The sequence below is a fragment of the Coccinella septempunctata genome, chromosome 6, assembly GCF_907165205.1.
Source record: "Coccinella septempunctata chromosome 6, icCocSept1.1, whole genome shotgun sequence".
Classification (NCBI taxonomy): Eukaryota; Metazoa; Arthropoda; class Insecta; order Coleoptera; family Coccinellidae; genus Coccinella; species Coccinella septempunctata.
In genome coordinates this window covers 5,510,564-5,533,171 of record NC_058194.1, presented here as the reverse complement: position 1 = coordinate 5,533,171, position 22,608 = coordinate 5,510,564, and the positions used below count along the sequence as shown (strand labels likewise).

Genomic DNA, 22,608 nt, shown 5'->3' with positions numbered 1-22,608 from the left:
AAATTTGACTCCGAAGAAAGCGATCGATATTTGTCAGATATCGGAAGTGAGCAGAAAGCAGACCGATGAAATGGCAGGAGGTTCGAATAAATCGCTGGATGTGGAGGTGGACAATGTTCAATCGTCTTCTACAAAAAAGATGAGTAAAAATCCAACTTCGACAAATTTCATCATAAAAATAAAATTTTAATATATAAATGTTTTAAATGTAGTCAATTTCATACAGCAGGAAAATGTCCGGCATATGGTAAAACATGATTTTATTGTAAAAAAACTAATCACTTTGAATCTGGTTGCTTGATTAAAAAGTCGAATAAACAACAAATTGGTATTAAAAGAATTTCATCTAGAGAACGACGTAATGAAAATTTCAAATTGAATAATGTGAATGTTGATGAAATTTCTTCAGATGAAAGTTCTTCAAATGACCTGTATTTGGAATCTATTTCGATAAGAAATATTCAAGCTGAAACGTTAACTAACTAACGTCGTTACATTCAAATTGAAATCATAACAACTACCGCCGGACAACGCCCCTACCGTCGGAGATCAAGCGAATATAGTCGAAGACGGCACGAAAGAATCAATGGAGAACAGGGGAGCCTCCTCTGGTACATTATACAGGCGAATATGGTACAGTAAGTCAGCTGAATTCTTGTTCGGCTAGTATGTGAGTACAGAGAACCTATGCGTGAGTTACACTATCAACGGAGGCAGCAGGCCCAACAGCCTCCGTCCGACCGAATAGGCAGTACTAGGAAATATTCACATTTGACGCATGTCGCATAGACAATCTGATGATGATTTGACGCGGCGGACGCGTACGCAGCCGGTGGATTGTATGATTGTTATGGTGGATTTTTATGAGCGGAGGACCGAAAAATGAACTAATTTTTATCTGAATATCTAGTTCAGGTGTTCGGAAAATTTATATAGAAATTACTTTCTGAAAATGAGGACATGCCCGAAATGAATGTATTTTAGCTCTAAGCTTCTTTGCCTCCTCTGACGAGCCGCCCTTGTTCTTACCCTTATGGGTCTTTACGTATATAACAGCATTAAATTTCTCATACAGCACCCAGAACTTTTCGAAAAATTTAGAAATGTGAACACTAGGACCAGACAGATTGTGAAATATATACCCAATACATAGTCTAACACTGACACAAAATAATGCACAGTATAGTATGTGTATTAGGTTGCTTAATTCCCTGCCTGTAAAATTTCATACTATCGATGTTGAGAAAATGTTTTTGACAGGCCCGGATCTACGATTTTTTCTGACCGGGGCAAAAATTCATGATGGCGCCCCCCCTCTAAGGTTCGTAGGAAAAATCTTATTGCATATTCGTCATCGCTTTCAACCCGAGTTATTTTTTTCACTAGTTCGAGGTAGTATAGATTACGAATATGCAATTAGATTTTTCCTAAGATGAGTACTTTGGGAAAAAAATCACTCATATTTTCTTCCCATTGTTCCATCAAAAGATATTTTTTCTCATTGTTCCATTAAAAGTTATTCTTTTCCCAAAATACTCCCAAAAATTGGATAAATAAAAAAAAATAAAAAGTTTGTATTTACAAAAATGTCGTTTGCAACCCGCCCTCGTCTATCGTTTTTACCCGCGCTCCATGAACGAAATTATTCCGAGCAAAAATTCATTTTTTAATTACATATATCGACCCGGATCATTTTACATATTAATTCAAGGTAGATCACGAATATGCAATTAGATTTTTGGAGGATCAGTATTTTGAGGAATAAATCACTTTTAGTGCAAAATTTCGGAAATATTGGTCAACTTTGAGGAGCTGTAGCAGCTAGAAAAAAAACACTAGTCATATGCTGTTTTTTTGGTGATGAATTGGTTCTTTGCAAATATAAAAAACCACACTTCATTCATCTATCTCGAACGGTTCAGATTTTATGAATTTTTCCGCGAAGGTCCAAAATTTCCGATTTTCCATCGACCATAACTTGAAAAATAAATTTTTTTAAAAATATCTGTTTGCATATTCGTGTTCTACGCCCTCGAATTAGTGTACAGAATGAATTCGGTTTTGATCGGAGACCAAAAATATTCTTCAGAAAATCGCCCACTCTGTATATATTTCATTTTGTGAAAACATTTTAAAAAACTCAATTTCGTGAAACTTTTCTATAAAACATTTTTTTGTACCTCTCTTAGTAACAAAGTTAAAGGGGGGCTCAAATTATGGTGAAAAACTCGGTACATCTATGGAAAATTTGAAAAAATTTCGATCTTACCGATTTCCACCGAAATTGGTGTTTTTACTAAGGCATAGAATTTACGAATATGCAAACAGAATTATGCTGAAAGGATTAGTTTTTAAGTTATGGTCTATAGAAAATCGGAAATTTTGGCCCTTAGTTCCAGATGAGATGGGAATGAGTCGGTAATTCCCCAGGCAAAGAAATTATTGCTTGCGACGCAGTGGTCGCATTCAGCGGACGGAGCGCAAAACGCTTCTGCTACCCATCGGTAGCGGTAGCGGTCGGGAACATGTTGAACGTTCGCTGGCAAGCCGAGATAGGATAAGGCAGTCCAACGAGCTGTCACTATCAGCTGATTAGTTGAGAAGTCTGTAGGAAAGACGTAAACAAACGGATTTTTTAAGTTTCGTTAACCTTGTGCTGGTTAAGTCAGTTTTTTTTTGTGAAAAACATAACCTAGAATTCTGACGAATTACTTTGTTGCTCTAGTATATTTCCTATAACTTATTTAACATCCTTCTTTATTACCTTCCATCAATTTTCATTTCATTTTCCTCAACAAACTCAAGCTCGTGCATCTTCCACACTAAATAACAACTACCTACTCAGTTCAAGTCCAACTTTCGCTCCTTTCCGCTACCGCTACCTAGCACAAATCAAATCCGCTCCCAAAAGTGGCGTCCGCTCCAGAACGTGTTGAGAATGTAGCGCATATGTCACCGAACGTTTACGCTAGCGTTTGGTAACAGTTGCGCAACTGTTTCGTCCGCTTAATGCGACCAGTGTAAACATATCAGATCTTTCAACCTATTTCACCCAAGTGTGGCGGTCATTCGTAGATGACTGAATAATATGCAGTTAATTGATCCCTCATTGATTTTAAAGATTTTAGGCATAGTGATGGTTTATCATGTTTCCATTCTACAGTTTTCCATTTAGCACCGAGAAAATCAAAAGTAAAAAAATTTTAACCTCTGGTTGATTTTGGCGCCCCCTTATGCTGGCGCCCCCTTATGCTGGCGCCCGGGGCAAGCGCCCCGCTTGCCCCCCCCCTAGATCCGGGCCTGGTTTTTGAAAAAGTTGTTTAAGTTTGTAATTACTTGTGAATCATACAATGTTAATGAATTCTTGGAATATTGTAAGGTAAACAAACACATGGTTGTGTAGGGTTTATATTGTTTATTTGTAATTTTTTCTTGTATTCGAGAATACTAAGAGATGAATAAATACTATCTATCTATCTATCTACCTACCAATATTGATAACACGCGTTCTAGACTACGACAAAAAATGAAGCCAAATCGTTCGCATGCGCGAATTAGAAGTTCGAAAATGACAATCAAGATATTGGTTAGTTCGTCCTCATATTTGACTTTGAATGATTAAATGAATTCCATTGATGATTTATTTCAAATTGTTGTACAAATTTTGAGAAGAATTTTATGTGAGGCGAAAGTTAATGAATATTAAATTCATCGAGTATGTATCTGTTTTTTTCAACTTTCAGATGAATCACGAAAAGAGATCAAACCAAATAAGTGCATAAAAACTATTCAACCAATATTATTATGATATGTAAAATAATAATTAAGTGCCGAAAAGGAGTGGTATTTTCCATACTCAGTAAACTCAAGAGTGACATAATAACATGTTCGTTTTATATTACTGTTTCATACCAGTTTCAATTATTGCGTGTACGTGTAAACATCATACTTATCTCACCTCCTGAATTTCCCCTCTTGTAAATCTACTCAATTTTCAATAAAAAATATTTTTGGGTCAACATTTAATGTAATATGTAGTTATATATTATATATAAAATAACAGAGTGCTCATTCAAAGAGCCATGCTTCAATAGAAGCAATATAATAATCAATTTGGCAATAAGAATATTTAGAAGAGGAGAAACTGGTAGATATTAGTAACTACAGTTGAGCTTTATAGATATAGATGTCGATTTAGATGTTTCACTATTTCAGTGGCGAAAAATCAATCATAAAGTGAATTAGAATTATTACCTCAACTCCCAACTGAATTTCAAGACAATAACAGACTTATCTAGATACAATGCAGATAATATACGACAGTGAACAACCTAGAAAAATGTATTCACAGTCCTACAATTTTGTTGATTCAACATCACTTTTGTTAGTCTCCGCACTCCGCAGGTTTTCTGTAAAGTACATATAATATTTCACTTTTGTTATGGATCCGAGCGTCTAGTGTTGCAAAATGATGAGGTTTCAAGAATTTTGACTTCTAGTTTTTAGAAATCAACGAAGAAATACAAATAAATACGTAATGCAAACCTGAGTTTGAACCTGATTCAAACCAATATCAACATATTGATAGGTTAAGGTCGAAAATATTCGAATGGTTGTGAAGTAAAATCATTTCATTCCTGTCAATTCATAATAATAATAATAATAATACAACACAAACAATACGGAAACAAGTCGCTGCCTGGGAATCGTCAGGGCATGTTTGGAGCCGGCGCTGGACATGACAGCATGCGGGACGTCGGTGGCAGGATGTTGAGGAAGCGGGCTCCTGCTGCAAAAGAAGCTACAGCTCCAAAGCAACAACAGCAACCAACGAGTCCAATTCAATTGCTGACTCGAACCGCCGAAGGTGCTGCGCAGGATATTCAGCCAGTGCTCACCCAAAAGGGGTTAGTTAGAAAGCGCATGAAGTGGACAACGTCCATGAATGAAACTATTGTGCGCATATATAACTTCATCACGGGACTAGGGCAGAACACGAACAACTATAGGAAAAGGCTCCATGAGGAATTCTGCAACGCCTACCCAAATCTCAATGTCACTGAACAACGAGTGGCAGACCAGTACCGCGTGATTCTGAGAAATGAACTAATACCAACGGCCCGAATCGACGCAATTAAACGAGAACTTCAGCGTCCGCCTACAGACATGTTCAAGGGCATTTCCTGAGACAGAGGGCTTCATGCTCGCCATCCAGGATCAGGTGATTCCAACAAGAAATTACATGAGATACATCGCCAAGGATGCCTCAGTAGCGGACGATAGCTGTCGTTATGGCTGTGCGACACATGAAACTATCCAGCACATCACCGGGGGATGTCAGAAGTTCCGGGCACGGAGTACAAAAATAGACATGATGCTGTTGCCAAGATTTTTCACCAAGAATTGGCACTAAAACACCCACTTCTAACTTCGACAAAGGTTCCTTATTACAATTACCATCCAGATGCTGTGCTGGAAAACGAACAACACAAGCTCTACTGGGATCGCACTGTTCTCACAGACAGGAAAATAACCCACAATAGACCAGACCTCATATTTCTCAATAAGGATGAGGACACAGCACTATTCATCGATGTGGCGATTCCAAATAATAACAATCTTCTAGATAGACACACTGAAAAAATTTCAAAATACAGAGATCCCAAGGAACAATCCAGAAGACAGTGGAAGCTGAAAGATATAAAGACCATCCCTATTGTCATTTCATCTACAGGCCTGATACCGAAGAAACTACTAGAGAACTTGAGAAAAAATCAGTTGGACGAAAATAATTTATAAAGTCATGCAGAAGGCGGTACTGCTCGGAACGGCGAGAACTATACGCAAGTACATGGGGAATGCACAGGAACACCGTCTGCTCCGACAGGAAGCGCGGGTGGAGCAGGAATCCAACCTACAGCAGGGAGCCGAGGAGCGACCCGGACCCGACCACCACTACGAGCCCGAAAACCTGGAAAGGGCTCCAACAGAGCTTAATCCTTTTGATATCTGAGATATCTGGGATAAGTGAATTTTCCTCTGGAGAGGAGTGTGAAAGCCGCAAGGCTAAAGTCATAGTTTATTAATCCCCTAAGACACCACGGTGTATGAGACAAGTCATTATACATAACAATTCAGCCCTCATTAACAATTTGGGGACAATCTTGATAAAATTCATTTACAGAATAATAACATTTACTTAACAATATATTTTTAATTTTCTTTTTGAGATGTACATAATTAAGGGACTTTATAGTTTTTGGTGAACAGCTATACATTTTAATACACTGATAGGACGGAGAGTTCTCAAACCTCCGTGTCCTATGCTTCGGCACAAGCAGTATGTTCTGAGTTTTTGTATGATATCTATGGTTATCGGATAATTTGGACCATTTATCAATATTTTCCTTGGCATAAACCAAACATTTTAATATATAAATGCATGGCAATGACAACAAACCGTGAGCAATGAGTGTAGGTCGACATGATGTACGAGTACTGAGATTGAAAATTCGACGTATAATTCGTTTCTGGGCAACAAAAGCTCTGTTGAAATCTACACAGTTACCCCAGACTAGGATAGTATAGGAAAGTTGACTATAGGCAAGGCTATAATAGACTTGAATTAGTGAACTGAGGGGCAGGGAATCTCTTACTCCATTTATGGCAAAGAATGAAGAGTTCAGCTTTCTGCAGAGCATATCAACATGCGTGGACCAGCTCATTCTTTTATCCATGTATATACCCAAGAATTTACAATGGTCAGAAGAAGTAATCACGAAATTGGAAAAACGTAACTCTAACGTATCATCAGGAATGCCCCTTGAACCAAAACACATGCAAACTGTCTTGTTCACATTTACAACAACTCTGTTAGCCCGGCACCAACAAGTGAACTGCTCTATAATAGCTTCACACGCATAGCAAAGCTCCCCCCTACTCCGTGCTGAAATCACAACCAAAGTGTCGTCTGCAAAGAGAATCAACAAAAAAAGAGCAATGTGAAGAGGTAAGCCATTTATGAACAATAAAAACAAGAGTGGTCCCAGAACGGAGCCCTGAGGAACCCCACAATCGACATCAAACATTTCCGAATACGCTGAACCCACCTTCACGCGCATATGCCTTTGATTTAGATAACTACGCAGCCAATCAAGAAATATTCCCCTGAAACCCAGGTTGTAACATTTAGTTAGAATAAATTCAAAAGAAAGCGTGTCAAAGGCACAAGACAAATCAAAAAATAAACCAGCAACAAGTAGGTTTCTATCCATACATTCGTGCACACATTCCATGAAGTCAAGAGCAGCAGTCTGGGTTGACCGACCACTTCTGAAGCCGTGCTGGGCTGGACTCAGTATTTTGAACTTATCAAGATATTTCGTCATTCTAATGGAAACAATTTTCTCGAGAACTTTAGATAAGACGCTTAAAATGGAAATGGGACGGTAGTTGGTGATTTCCTCCAGGCTGCCGCCTTTATGAATCCGTATAACTGTGGATTCCTTAAGAGCATTTGGAAATTTACCAGAAGAAATTGAAAAATTTATGATATGAGCAAAATGTTCGCTCATTACCTCAGCAATAGATTTAACAACCCTGGTTGAGATTGCATTTGTCCCAATACAATGCTTGTTTTTTAAGCTCTTGATAGAGTCCAAGACATCAAATTTAGCTACCGGATAAAAGAAGAAAGTATTTTCAATTATCGGCGCAGTAGTGCAAGAAGCAGACAAGTGATTGCCATAACTATTTTTTAACTTCATGTTTGCCATCCTGGTGAAATGAATGGCAAACTGATTGGCCAGCTCAGAAGGAGTGTCGTATTTCTCTCCATTCACACAAATAACTACGGGGTCATATGATCGTTTTTTCCCACTTGTGAATGAATTTACTATATTCCAGAGTGCTTTGCTTTTATTATCTAATTTCTCAATAACTGAACCGAAATATCTCAATTTAGTTGATTTTATCAATGCGCTATGATGGAATTTTGCATTTTTATAATTTATTGATGTGGACGGTGAACGCACAACAGAATGAATCCAGTATAGGTTATTGAGATTCTTTTTACTTTGTTCTATCTCATACGTGAACCAATTTTTGCGAACAGCAGTGGAATTAACTCTTTTGAAAGGACAACATAAATCCAGGTAATACAAAATTTCATTGTTGAATGCTTGGAAACATAGGTCAACATCCTTCTCCAAGTAGAGGTCTTTAAAATTACTCTCTGATAAGCAGGCGTATAATTTGTTAAGATTGTTACTATTAACATTTCTAATGGAGACTGGAGCTTTTCTTACAGGTACAAGGTCCATACATATTTTAAGGAACATGGCCTTATGATCACTAATATGGGGTTCAAATACAATAGAATTATGGTTATCGAGATTTGAACTACAGATAATGTAGTCAACCTTAGAAGTTGAAGTGACCCCATTTACATTAGTGAAAATTCTTGTTGGAGTTCTGGACGTTCTAGTGAGGCCAAAGCAATCTAATAGTTCATCGAGAAGTTTTGTACTGTAGAAATTAGTTTTAAGTGAATCAATATTGAGATCACCACACAAAAATATGAAATCAACATTTAAGGTACAATATTCTAGAGCACAGAACATCTTTTCGAAAAATACATCAATTTCTCCTGAGCAAGGTCTATACACACTTAATATACCGAGCTTCTTACAACCAATCGTAACTACAATGCCGCAGATTTCTACATGCATTTCTACAGAATAGTCCTGAAGTTTCAACCTTTTTACCTGGAGCCCTTTTTTAGTATAAAGCATAGTACCACCATGTTCCCTCGACGCGCGGCAGAAATGAACAGCTAAAATGTAATCCGGCAGCACCATGGATTCAACATTATCGACTTTGCACCAATGCTCCGATACACTACTCACGTCAGGAAGTTTATCCCCAGTCAGTAACTCCAAGAGATTCAGTTTATTTGAGATGCACTGTACATTAAGCTGCATTATTCCGAAAATCGTAGATTGTGCAGCATCACCTATACCAGACTTCAAGATCGCTGGGGTTGCTGAACCTTGCGTCGGTGTGAAAAAATGGTGTACATTGGCCCTGTACGGCCAGTTAGAACTATCAAGTACCTTTTCATATTCTGAGCAGGGAATCAGAACTTTAAATGACGAATAATGATCAGGATATCGAGATTTCAACTTTTCACAGCGGACATTTGTGAATTTTAGTTTTAAAAAATCCAGTAAACCATCTTCAGTTGTATTCGGTTTCAGGTTGGAAACATGAAAGGTTTTGAACCTTTCTACCCCTTCAACAGAGGAGGAGCCGGCAAAGCTACCAACAACCAACGCTTTACTCTGTCTGCGCTTTGGTTTGCGCTGAGCAACTTTCCATCCATTATTATCATCTTCCCCAATGGTGGGGTGATTAACATTATTTTCATATAAAGTAGTTGAATTGGCTGGATCACATGTAGATATTATATTTTGTGATCTTATCGAATCCACAGTATTATTACCATCATTTATATGAACACTTCGTTCAACAGTTTTCACCTGAGAACTGGCTTGAGCGCGAGTTGAAGAACGCGTATTCACAGTTTTCGAATCAGATGATGAACGCTGACGACTCCCAGTTGCGGTACACTCTGATGACACTGACAGCGTGCGCAACTGTTGTTTCTCACGATCACTTGAACTCGCATTTATAAGATGTGTTGATGTTTTTTCCCTTCTGAATGTGTATAATTCATTATCTTTAATACGAATTGCATCTTCCAAGGCGGAAATTTTAAATTTCAGTAAACTATTGTTTTCCATTAGGATATTATTCTTCGATTCTAGTTCGAAGATTATCCTAAGATCTTTGTTACATGATTCACCAGATAAAGGCTTAGCCGTTGATTCCACTTGCGGGGATGAATCTCCACCGTTTCTGTCACAAACCATTATGTTAGATATTTCCACATCACAACACTTTTTAATTTTTGAACTGCAGCCAGGATGGAATGTCTTACAACATATACTGCATTTGTTACAACTTTTAGCAATAGGTCTCTTACAGGACCCGCATTGGGGAACTGTTAATTGTAGAGAGACACCAGGAACGACTTCTTTACTCGCCACCATGTATCAGAAAGAGACAGAACTAATCAGGTATTTTTATTCTTAATATTTCTGCACATGCGCAGAAGTCGATTCCGGCCACGGGCTGGCTTCAATTTTCGAAATCCCATTATCGATATAGAATATAATAGATATATGCATGGCTGTAATTAAGATGTCTAAAACACTGGTGTGTGCATTTGTCGCTTTTTGCAAGCATCAACATTTCTGAAAATCGGGGATATGGGATCAGTTTCGTGGCGGCGCCACCATGTCATTCGATTCGTTCTATTCTTGTTCTACCAAAGGAAGTCCAATGATACTCTCTCGTTTTATTTTGTTTTGCGTTCGTTTTGCGATCGTTTGTCGATCAACGACTTCAAAATATGAACTGGCACATTTTGTCAGCTGTTAAGGAATATGTGTGCTTTATAGTTCAATTTTCGTTGTAAAAACAAATCTGTCAATATTTCACCACTATGGAATAAGGATTCGAAGAAGGATTTACTGTTCTTCTTCAAGATAATTTCCGTTTTACTTGAATTCGTGAGGGGGGTAATTCAATATGATTTTAATAAAACATTGTTGATTGGTCAAATATCCAATATATTCAGTTGACGGAAAGGAAATATTCACTATATCTACTCAGGAAGAATATTTGAAGTAACAGACTCGAATAGATTCATGTATTTCTGATTCTCAATACATACTCACAATTCACATTACGTATTTCCAATACAGTTTTTTTGAAATATTGTTGAAGTTTCCATAAAACTTATCTATATCGGCCCCGAACGTTCGTTCATCTGATTTGATTCTGCTTCAAATTCCAACAACACCGAATTCTCAGCTTCATTGTCCATACAGAAAACTGAACTTACTGAACGACATGTTGAATAACTGAATGTTCTACACACTTTCTCGAAACTAATATATTTTCACACACCAATTATCGCTTATGAATACAACATATTCGTATGTCAAGGGAAAGTATTCAAATTATTTTCAAATATCAAATGACAATGCTCTGTCAAATTCTAAACAGCGCTACCTACAGTGGGAAAAACGAAATTGATCCCATATCCCCACGAAATTAAGAACAAAATCGAATCAGTGAATACACCAGAGTTTTAGACATCTTATAGACGGAGAGCCAGAGCCAAAAAAAGTCTCTGAATTTCTTAAGCCTGGTTTTTTCTCAGGTGATTACAATCATAATATACAATAAAATGCTGCGGTCAGTCAAGTGGATGTTAGAACATGTGCCTCTGGTGCGCGATCAAACATGTCGTGATCACCGACATAATAAAATCAATTTCTTAAGGCTTAAACTTTATAAACTTTTGTATTTTGGTATCTAAATCGAAATTATGATAGTCAGTCAACGTCCAATCGGGACACAGCTGGTCAGTCAGCTTTAATGTGCGTAGCGCGAGGCGTAGCATCATTTAAAAGGGTGCAATTCGTTTATTAAGCGTGAAAATTTTTTGTAACTACTACTGACTATTTTATTAATGAATAAAATGGTCAGTCAGCCATTCCGTAGAACAACGCCCGTCAGTCAGTGGATAAAAAATTAAATTTTTTTCGCTCTCTATAGATATTACGTCATAGTCATTAAAAATAACACATTTATTTTAATGAGGCACTTCCATGTCGCAATTGTGCCTTAAAATCTCAGAAATAAAATTCGTTCGAAATCAACAGTGTACTCAACTAACGCAGGTATACGCACAGGTAAGAACCCCTTGATTTTCAATCATTTTCAACTAATATTCATTTAATTCATTAGGGATAACAAGCTATAAATAATCATCACATAATTCATCATCTGAATCTTTCATATCATTATTCTCACTATCGTGATCTGACACGTCAAGCTCAGGTGTTGCAGAATCTAAAAAATATATAAATTTGTGATTGTTTAATTCAGATAAAGATTTATCTTTAAGTATTTTAGTATTTTCTTGTAAAGGTTGAATAATATCATCCTGTACAAGTTCTGGTAATTGATCGCCTTTGAACCGATGACACTCATATTCCTCATCCACCAATTTCCAGCCGTAGTCAAATATTTGTAATGAATCTCGCTCTTAAGAACTGCTACATCAATTCTGATTGGCATGGTGGCATACTCGACCCATCTACATTGATTATTTTAATTTTAAAACGATCGTTTGTGGTACTAAGACATTGATACGTCTTCTGAAATAAAACGAATCTTGCTTCGTCAATTGATTTATTTTTTTTCAAGACATACAAATGGGAAACAAATCCTTGAACCCTATTTAACATATTATTCTGGTTGCTTTCATCTGCAAGTCCAAGGTCAGCGAATGTTTTTCGAAAATCTTCGCTCTGCTTCATTATCTGCAGTGGTTTTTTTTACCTTTCTCATAAAAAGCTGGATTAAAATCACTTTCAATTAGAGCATGCAGTCCAGGAAGAGCATTGCAAACAGAATTTCACAATTTTTGATGCATTCTACGGACATTAATCATCCTTTGATGATTCCTAGTCCCAACTTCTATCTACGCGCATTAATGCTGACTGACCAGCTGTGTCCCGATTGGACGTTGACTGACTATCATAATTTTGATTTAGATACCAAAATACAAAAGTTTATAAAATTTAAGCCTTAAGAAATTGATTTTATTATGTCGGTAATCACGACATGTTTGACCGCGCATCAGAGGCACATGTTCTAACATCCACTTGACTGACCGCAGTATTTTATTGTATATTATGATTGTAATCACCTGAGAAAAAACCAGGCTTAAGAAATTCAGAGACTTTTTTTGGCTCTGGCTCTTGGACTATTAGCTGTAATGTATCTACATCTGTCCTCCAGCCAATATGTTGTTTACCATTTTAATTTATGTCTTGGACTAATGAAATTTTCCATTTTAGGTGAAAATTCATTTATTTTATGTTTGTACTACATCTTATAAGTTGCATCTTGTTTCTGTGTTTCATGACAGAAAGGTTTTCTTGAAATATTTATTTTCTTTTGCACATGAGTGTCATTTCAGGACAACCTGATGATGGTATAAGTATTTTGCCGAAATAGATAGCTGATTAAATATATAATTAAAAACCAGTGTGTTCATCTTTTCTTACTAACACTGTATATATTTCGGCTATATAGCTGCTCTATAATGTGGTGATCTGGTTTCTTTAAAAACTAGGTACTCAACAAAGACTTCCTACTCCTGGTTAACGCAGTCCTTTCTGTTAGCCTCATCGAAGAAAAATGAATGAAGAGGGAAGATGCAAGGTTCTGAATGGAACACAATTAACACAGTTAACAAAAAGCTTCATAATTTTACTATTCTTAATCCTACATTTTTTGCCGAATATCATTTATACAAAATATTTACAAATTCACCTACTCATTACAAGTAGGTTATTCATAGATGCAACTAATTAACAGGTAAATGTTCATGTAACCAAACCCTTCCACCATTTTCGGCGAAGTCTGCAGCCGCATGGTCTTCTCCATTCAAAACCCATTTCGTTGTTAAAAGACCTTCGACTCCAACGGGCCCTCTAGCATGAATTCTGGCAGTACTTATACCAACTTCCGCTCCAAGACCAAACCTGAATCCATCAGCAAATCTGGAGCTGGCGTTATGGAAGACGCAGGCACTGTCTACTTTTTTCTGGAACTCTCTTGCTTTATCATCTGTAAAAAGAATTATTGAGTTAGAATGATGAATAATTATGGTAAAAATAATATTCACTTCATAATCTTAGACCCTTCATGGTGTATAAGACAGGTCAAAAATCAATTAAGAGTCAGTGCCGAACTGGATAATAATAATAATAATAATAATAATAATAATAATGTTTATTTTGCTTCCAAGAAAATTATCACAATAACAAAATTACTACAGCATTCTATATCAAAAAACAAACATTTTGTTTCCCACAAAAGTTCAAGACTTGTACGTGGGCAGTACATATCAAAAACCAGCAACCTGCACAAGAATTGCGTGCACACAACTAAGAAGAGGGAAAAAACTAACAAAAAATTACAATGCCAAATTAAATAAATTTTCACACATTCGGAACAGGTAGTGTTAGATGAAATTGTTTCTATTTGTGAACGTATACCAGAAAGATGTGAGCTTGCTTCGAATCCATTCTTTTATTTTCTTATTAAACGTTGATTTTGCCTTAGTTTCCTTGATGTTCTTCGGAAGTATATTATAAAGTAAAGGTGCCAGGTAGGTATGCGATTTCAAGCCAATAGTCTTCTTTGGCATAGGTAAAGGGATGTTCGGAGATCTCATATCTTTTCCAGTTTTTGCAGGTACATGTAATTGATGTTGGTACATGAGGAGGGCACGGGCGTATAGTTGACGCACAGTAAACATGTTTGACAACTCGTATAGCTTTTCTGTTGGGTAAGTAATGGGCTTACGGTACATAATTTTTAACACCCATTTTTGAACTACTTCTATGCCCTTATAATACGTATTTGCTATCCCTCCCCATGATAGTATACCATAATTCAAATGAGGTTCAACCAGTGCCCGGTATACCTTCGTCAGTTCGTCTTGCTCACATATCTCTCTTGAAGTTTTGAATTTTCCCAGTAGCGATCTTATTTTCTTGATTACAAGATACGCTTGTTCATTCCATCGTAGGTGACAATCCACCATTATCCCTAGATATTTAATATGTTCTGCACTTTGTATTTGAAACGAATATCCATTAGTTTTTATGCATAACGTATCATATGAAGGTTTTCCAGTTCTAAGACACGTAAATGACATAAATTTAGTTTTGTCCATGTTAACTGTCAACTTTTTTCTTTCAAAAAATTCGACTATCTCAGTAAATTTTTCTTCAGCTTTTAGTTTTAATTGGTCCCACGTCGGTGCTTTAAAGTAGACTACTGTGTCATCAGCAAAACTTACAATTTGATTATCTGAATTTAAGGCAAATAATTCATTTATATAGAGCAGAAAAAGGATGGGGCCCAAAATAGTCCCCTGAGGCATTCCACATGTAATTGTTTCTTCTTCGCTTAAAACTTTTCCTATTTTGACTTTCTGTTTTCGCCCTTTCAGATAGCTCTTGATTAAATCAAATGCTACTCCTCTCCACCCCATATTTTCTAATGTCTGCAACAGTATTTCGTGATCCACCGTATCGAATGCCTTTGCCAGGTCAACGAATATGCATACCGCTGGTACATTACTATCCATGGCTTCAGTGATTAATTCTACTAGGGCAGTGATGGCATCCTGTGTTGATCTTTTTTTTTGGAATCCATATTGATTCGTGGCCAATATCTTGTACTTTTCTACGAAAGAAATAGTACGTTTGTATAACATTTTTTCGAATATTTTCGCGATTGAAGATGTTAGGGATATAGGTCTATAATTTTTCAGTTCTGCCCGTTCTGAAGACTTATATAATGGTATTACCACGGCGGTTTTTAGGATATTCGGGAATATTCCTTTTCTAATACTATTGTTGATAAGATATGTTAATGGTTTTTCGATGTGAGTGGATATGATTTTTAAGGTTTCTGCTTTGATGATGTCCGGTCCGGGTGCTTTATTATTTTTTAATTCTTTAATTACTTCCTTCACCTCTGTTTCATCCGTGTCAAAATAAACAATGGAGTTGCAATGCTTATGGGTTGTTTGCAGTATGTGATCTTCAAATGGAGGGAATTTCTCTGCTAGTCTCGTCGCAATGTTTATAAAATATTTATTAAATTCCTGTGCTATCACTCTGTCTCCCTCCAATATCTCTCCACTTTCATTCTTTATTTTTGTAATCCTATTTTCTTGTTTTTTATTATTCACCATTTTCCAGAGACCTCTTGAATAGTTTTGATTTTTTTCAATTTCCCTTCGATAATAATTTTTTTTTGCGCATTTCAGCAGTTCCTCTAACTTATTTTTGTGTGTTTTAAATTTCTTTAAAAGTTGTGGATTGTTAGGGTTATGTACGGCATTTTTATATAGTTGGTCTTTAGTTTTAATAGCTTTGATAAGTCCGTTTGTTATCCACGGTTTTCTCTTTCTATCGCATCGCTTCATTTTTACTATTCTTGAGCAACTCTCAACAATTTCTTGTAATTTTTCTATAAATAGAAGCCACGACTGATCTACTTCACTCGTTTCATATACTTTTTCCCATTTTTGCTCTTCAAGTATTCTCATCATCTGATTATAGTTTATGTATTTTTTTTCGCGAAATGATTCATTTGAACTTGTATTTACAGATGTTTCTGAGGAGACCTCTATAAAGATTGAGTAATGGTCAGTCACAGTTGTATGTAGTATAGCAGGTAAGTATGTTTCTATATCATTATCAGAGCTGACAAAGATGTGATCAATGCATGATTTTGTGTTGGTTGTTACTCGAGTAAAATCATTTATCATTGACGTATATCCGTATTCCCCCATGGTATTAAGGTATTCTTCTGTATCTGCTTGATTTTTTAGAATGTCCATATTGATATCGCCAATAAAGAAGGATATATTATTTTTCTTTTTGCAGGACTCCAGTAGCATTGGGAGATTCCTATTGAACTCCTCCATAGATGAACTTGGAGATCTGTACATAGCGATGATCTGTATGTTCTTGTTAAGCTTTATTACGTTGAGGACTATAACTTTTATTTCTCCTACCTGTACTATGTCGAAAGTATATTGTAAATTATTTCTTATAAACACAACCACTCCATCATTCTGGTTTAATTCCCCATTATTATATATTATGTTATACCCTTCCATTTCATACCCAGCGAGCACAAACATCCCTGGGATGTTTTGGGATGTTTCGAAAATGTTGGCATGAGGATGTTTCTTTGAAACGTAATATGCACTTCCCAAAGAGGTCTCCAAAGGCTATTGGAAATCTTTATTTGTTCTGATCTGTGCCATCTGTGGCATTTCTTCGTCTACCTACTGAGAGGTACTGTCGTGTTGAAAATAATGTAAACGTGTGGATATCTTCTCTTGGCGTCGCATAGTTTGCCTTGGGAGGTTTATTCCAAATAAACAATATACAATTCACCTATTTCATTTTGCCGCCATTTCCACTTTCTTCGTAGTTTGGACTGTGGACTGTTCGGAGTTGAAAGTTGATTGGTGATTTGTATAATATTAACTACTTCTGTGTTGGTTTTGATTGTGAATTTAGGATCGATCTCTTCATAGTAACCAAATACAATTAATAAGTAAGTATTACATGAATTAAATGTATAGTATAATGTCCAGAAACATACATATAACCTCAAAAGAATCCACGCTGCGTGGTTAATATTATTTGTGTATTTGGGACTAGGTATAAGAGATCATTGTATTTTGGTTGGAATAATCGAATGGTATATGGAAGGTTATTATAATTATTCAAGAAATAACTTTCTAAAGTTTAAAGCCATATCATCGAGGATTTCAACATATTTCGATAATCGATCTCTGCCGTTGATAATTCCCAGAATATTTTGTAAGATTACTCTTCCGACGATGATAATAATCATTCATCACTTGTGAATCACAAAATAATTCAAATTGTCCCAGAAAAGTTCTTGTTTTTGAAAACTCCTTCAAATTGTTGTATTGTATCTTTAAATACCAGTACAAATAATTAAATAAATAAAATCGTTTCGCAAATCAACCTGGTCAGGAGCTATACAACTCAAATCTTCCAGATCCTTTCATGCAGCTATTTTCTCTGTTATTTTAATTGGAAAAAATCATCTTAACCTTCATATATTTTGTGAATTAATTGTTTGAATTGTTTTTATTTTGTAGATGTGATCCATAAAAAATTCCAAATCACTAGGAAAGTATTCGAACTCTATGCCAAAGATTGGTTAAGGCATATTAGGCAGAGGAGGAGGGACGATAAAATGACGGGAAAATAAATTTTTCATAATTTTTTTTTCATTTTCCCTTTCGGTACATCTAAAATTATAATCAGTTTGTTTTCTATTATTTCTGTTTTTTATGTTGAATGTGATATTTCTTTTTGGTTATTTATGTTTGTTTTATTGAATGTGATATATTTTTTTGTTTATTCTCCCTTTCTGTAGTATAATATTTATCAATTGTTTTTTGTTGTTCAATTCTTTATGTGAAATGTGATTTCTTTTCCTTTTGTACCTGCTGAAGTATCATTAAAATATTTTTATTCTTATATAGTATTCTGTATTTCATTTGAGAACTTTGTAGTTCATTTAAAATTGAATGTGGTATCCTCAAACATTCAAATGAAAGAAAAAACTCCTCACAAAAGAATTTCATATAAAGTCTTACAAACAGCGATTTCGTGTGCGCAAAGCGCTTTAGAAATGTTCTATTGTGTACATGAAAAGGCTATCAAAAAAACTTCTGAGTAGTTCTTTTTGTGACATCCCAGGGACATCCATATAATAGCCGCCTGCGGCGGACATTGGCTGTTCTATAAAAGATCTATTCATGTATAAACAGAACATCGCAGTGGATGTTCAATGTCTCGAAATCTCTTACTTTTAACATCTCTGAGATGTTTTTGTGCTCGCTGGGTACTGATTTAGATCACTTATTTTCCATGTTTCTGACAGAACTATGCAATCTATATCAAAATTTAACTGTGATAGAACAACATTGAATTCACTAAAATTTTTATCCACACTCCTTATATTATTATGTAAAATTCTGAAATTACTATGATTTTCTTTATTGGTAAATAAATTGAGTTCCTCCGTGATTTGAAAATTTCTGGTATATGGTTGCTCCAATTGATAATTCCTCACAAATTCATCCATGCGGTATTAATGTAATGAATATGTTTAACTTAATTTTGTTTTTTCATCTCTTCAACCTGTTCAATATTCTGAATATGAATTATCTTCGTGTACTCACCCTTCCTACAGAAAACCTTATTTCCCTTTGACCAAATGTATCTGTATCCTGAATTTCTCAGCTCTTTCGCCTTTTTTAGTAAGTCCTGTGTTTCTTTCGGTAAATCTTCATTTATATATATCCTTCTGTCATCTCCTTCCAATCCCATGCTCTTTGAACTTAAAACTCCCATCACCTTTCGCTGTTGTATTACCATGTTCTTGGTCTTTTCTTCTTCAAAAGAGATTAAAATTGGTTTCATCAGATTTTTCGATGGTAACTGTCTTACTTTCATTTCATTCTCCGGAACTTTGACTTCGAGCTTGTTGAAGACTGCAGCTATTTCCTCCTTCTTTCTTAATCCTATTAGTATAATATTTTTCCTTCTATTTTGGGCATCAGATGTAGCTGCGTTTTGTAACACCTGCTCCCTTAAACTACTTAATTTTTTTTCCATTTTTTCTATAGTGAATTCCATGTTTTGTTGTCTCTTTCTGAGGTCTTTGTTTTCTCGTCTCATTTCTTCCATAGCGTTCAATACTTCATCCATTGTACTGCTATTAAAGTTAACCGCTACTTCGAGAGTTTCAATTTTTTTCAGGATCTGCTTGAACATTTTTTCTACATTACCTCCTCCTTCATCCTTCTTCATCTTATCCAAACTTCTCCTCTTTCTCTCCAATTTTTCGGTTAGCTCCTCCAGGGATTCCTCCACCGTATCCTCTTCCTCTTCTAGTGATTCGCAGTTCTTACATATCCAGTCTATTTTCTTCTTTCGGGCAATATCCTCTTTCGAAATATCTGTACACCCAAGATGGGCCCACCCATTGCATATTCCACAACATTGGATCTTATAGCCACTTTTTCCTATAGTTCTATTGCATATTATGCACGTTAGACTTCCAGCCATCTTAATTCGCCTCACTTAGGTATGTTATTTATCCGAAAAGCCACAGTCGTTCGCCTCAATCGTTTATTTACTATCACAGATGTCTGCTAATATCCGTTTTTTTATCTTGCAATGGAATTCTCGGTGTCTTAGTTGTTAATGTTCCTTCAATTTACTCTTGGAATTTTCATCAATATTGCACAATAATTTTTATTTCAGATGCACGATTTTTAACAGTATAACTTTCATCCAATTAAATGAAGTTTTCCACCATTTACAGCAATATTTATCGAGCCGAATTTATTCGCGTATTCACGTACACATGCTGACGATTGAATGAATGGATTTGTGACATAGTAGAAATATCTCATTGGGCTCAATGGTAAACAATCATGGAAAAGATAAATTTCTGAAAAGGGGATTATCGAATAAAAAGGATTTTAGAATAGGTTATTTACGCTTGTGCAATAATTCGTCACTTCCTTTGGTGTGCTTCGGGAGATCTTCTGGCAACATGACAACACTGACGCGCAAATACGAATCCGTTAGTCAGGTCAAAAGCTAAATGTTTGATGTTCTTCACCTTGAGCACTGGAAATGGGATTGAGTACCGTCAAACGGGGTGAAGTGGATCAAAAATAGAGGTTTTTTTAGCAATAAGATTCAAAGTATCAGTGCGAGCGGGCTGGCATTTATAATATAGATTCTATGATCCTTTTGCTTTCGATTGGCCTATTTACCAAAATTTTTGGCTGCACAGTTTTTCAAATTTTCTTGGTTGAAGTGCGATCCACTTCACCTCGTACTTTGGGGTGAAGTGGGTCACATTTTAAAAATCAATGGATATTCACTTAAGCTGTACGAGGGTGGAAGTGGATCAGATGAAATGAAAAAAAAAATATATTTTGAGTCCTAAGACCAACAGGTACTGTGAAATTGGCGCAGCTAGGGAAGTGGGCAACTCCCCCTCCCCCAAAGATAGCAACAATTCAAATTTTTTTCTAGTACAAACATCGAACGATCGTTCGGTGTAAAGACCGCCCTCCCCCAAACAAAATCTTGGCTGCGCCACTGAATGAAGGTATATGAATGTACTCTATACTCTAGTCAGTCTTCATATAGGTAGAGATTCAATTCTCTCTTCTTTGGCTTCCAGAGTGAAGATGTGCCGGCCACGTGTAACTTGCTTCAGGTGGATTTTGCGAATTATTTGGTTCCTTTTCACAAGAGCTATATCCTCTGCATGCGGATATACTAAAATGGTATTTTTGCGATATGGGCCTATACGCAACATGGTCAAACATGACTAAATCATTGGTGATCGACTTCACCCCTCACTTTTGAGTGATGTAACAAATATTTTTTTCCTAAAGAACTTTGGTGGTACATTTGATTTCAAAATGGGAAATATCATTCCAAATAGTTTATATGTAGCTTGTAAAAGTTTAGGTGAGAATAACTATCGTAGTTATTGCAAAATATATAATTGAAGTTGAACAATTGAAAACTGTTTATATGAGAGAGTACGAAACTTTTTTTTGTGAGGAAACTAACCATCCATAATTGTATCCAAGGCACGAGTTAGCAATCTTAGGAGGTAACAGTGGACACAGAATTTTTTTCGCGGCAATTTAGTGTCTTGTCTATGAGTTACGCGATAAAATATGCGGGAAAACGCGGTTGATCCACTTCACCCCGCTATATCCACTTCACCCCGTTTGACGGTATCCGTTTTGTGGTTTAAAAAAAAACACTTTAGTGAAGGGATAAATAAACGATGTATGCCTAGAATCATCCCCATTTTCAAATTCATTTATGATATTACGAATAATACAAGGACACTTACAACAAGCAGTGGTGTACTTCCGGATCAAAGTCGCAGTCGGAACAAGAGGAAGGAAGTCACTGGGTTAGACAAGGCGACTGTAATGGAATGAAACAGGCAACACAAAACATCGCATCGTAAAGAAAAATTAAAGGACAATTTTAGGCCGACATATAAAAACAGAACCCTATTCCACGAATGACAGGATCAGCAAATTGTAGTATGTAAGCTTGTTCATTGATTTGATGTTTCTGAGGCAATAAGCCCACCAAAGTAGTGTAGCACTGACATGGCACATATATGACAAAGGCGATGCAGAATTTTCAAATATCGCACATCTGGGTGAAGTGTCAGTTGTGTGAAATATGTCATTCTCAGTTCATATCTGAAAATTATACATCGCCTTCGTCATGTATGTGCCATGTCAGTGCTACACACTTTGGTGGGCGCTCCCACAAGGCAGTATAAGTTATAAATAATAATAATAATAATAATAATAATAATATTTATTCATGCTAGTACATTTTAAAATGTTTGCATACGTCAACGACGGGAAAAAAAAAATCATGAAATATAAACAAAATCATCACAGAAAAATTCTTCTAAAGTAAAGAAACATTTACTCAATAAATATTTCTTCAAACATGTCTTGAACTGCTTTGCAGGCATCGCCCTCACAGTGGTCGGCAGCTTATTGAAAAACTTGGGCCCGTAGTATGTTACACCACACTTCATTTTATCGATTCTATGAAAATCCGTATAAATTTGATCTCTACGACGTGTATTATGTGCATGTATATCCTGGTGTGTCCTATATTCACCCAAATGGGATCTTACATGCAATAAACATTGAAATATAAACAAACAGGGAACCGTAAGTATTTTCTTATCTTGAAAAACATGTTTGCATTCATCTCTGTAATTTAGTCTACCTATTACTCTAATAGCCTT

The 22,608-nt window shown here is 36.0% G+C and overlaps 2 protein-coding genes and 1 long non-coding RNA gene across 4 annotated transcripts in view; 1 reads left to right on the top strand and 2 right to left on the bottom strand.

Moving 5' to 3' along the window:
* Positions 1 to 13,392: 13,392 nt before the first annotated feature.
* Positions 13,393 to 22,608, bottom strand: part of LOC123314688 (delta-1-pyrroline-5-carboxylate synthase) — a 183,707-nt gene continuing 174,491 nt past the window's right edge. For both annotated transcript variants that reach the window (XM_044899992.1, XM_044899993.1), the window contains exon 7: positions 13,393 to 13,773. In XM_044899992.1, coding sequence (XP_044755927.1) covers positions 13,511 to 13,773 — 263 coding nt within the window. In that variant the 3' untranslated portion in view covers positions 13,393 to 13,510. The remainder of the gene's footprint in view (positions 13,774 to 22,608) is intronic.
* On the top strand, positions 14,864 to 16,800 carry LOC123314690. Its single transcript, XR_006537859.1, has 3 exons — positions 14,864 to 15,416; positions 16,336 to 16,401; positions 16,614 to 16,800. It is a non-coding gene; the product is annotated as an uncharacterized LOC123314690 (long non-coding RNA).
* On the bottom strand, positions 18,782 to 21,999 carry LOC123314689 (myosin heavy chain, embryonic smooth muscle isoform-like). The gene is made up of 2 exons (XM_044899994.1): positions 19,233 to 21,999; positions 18,782 to 19,177 (listed from the first exon to the last, which is right to left on the bottom strand). Exons 1-2 carry the CDS (start codon positions 19,851 to 19,853, stop codon positions 19,154 to 19,156), a joined length of 645 nt encoding a protein of 214 aa, XP_044755929.1. The 5' UTR covers positions 19,854 to 21,999; the 3' UTR covers positions 18,782 to 19,153.

Coding starts and splice junctions, on each gene's coding strand:
- LOC123314689 (XM_044899994.1), bottom strand. CDS start 19,853: ATGGCTGGAAGTCTAACGTGCATAATATGCAATAGAACTATAGGAAAA. Junction 19,178..19,232: donor TTCCGGAGAATGAAATGAAA/GTAAGACAGTTA, acceptor TCTCTTTTGAAG/AAGAAAAGACCAAGAACATG.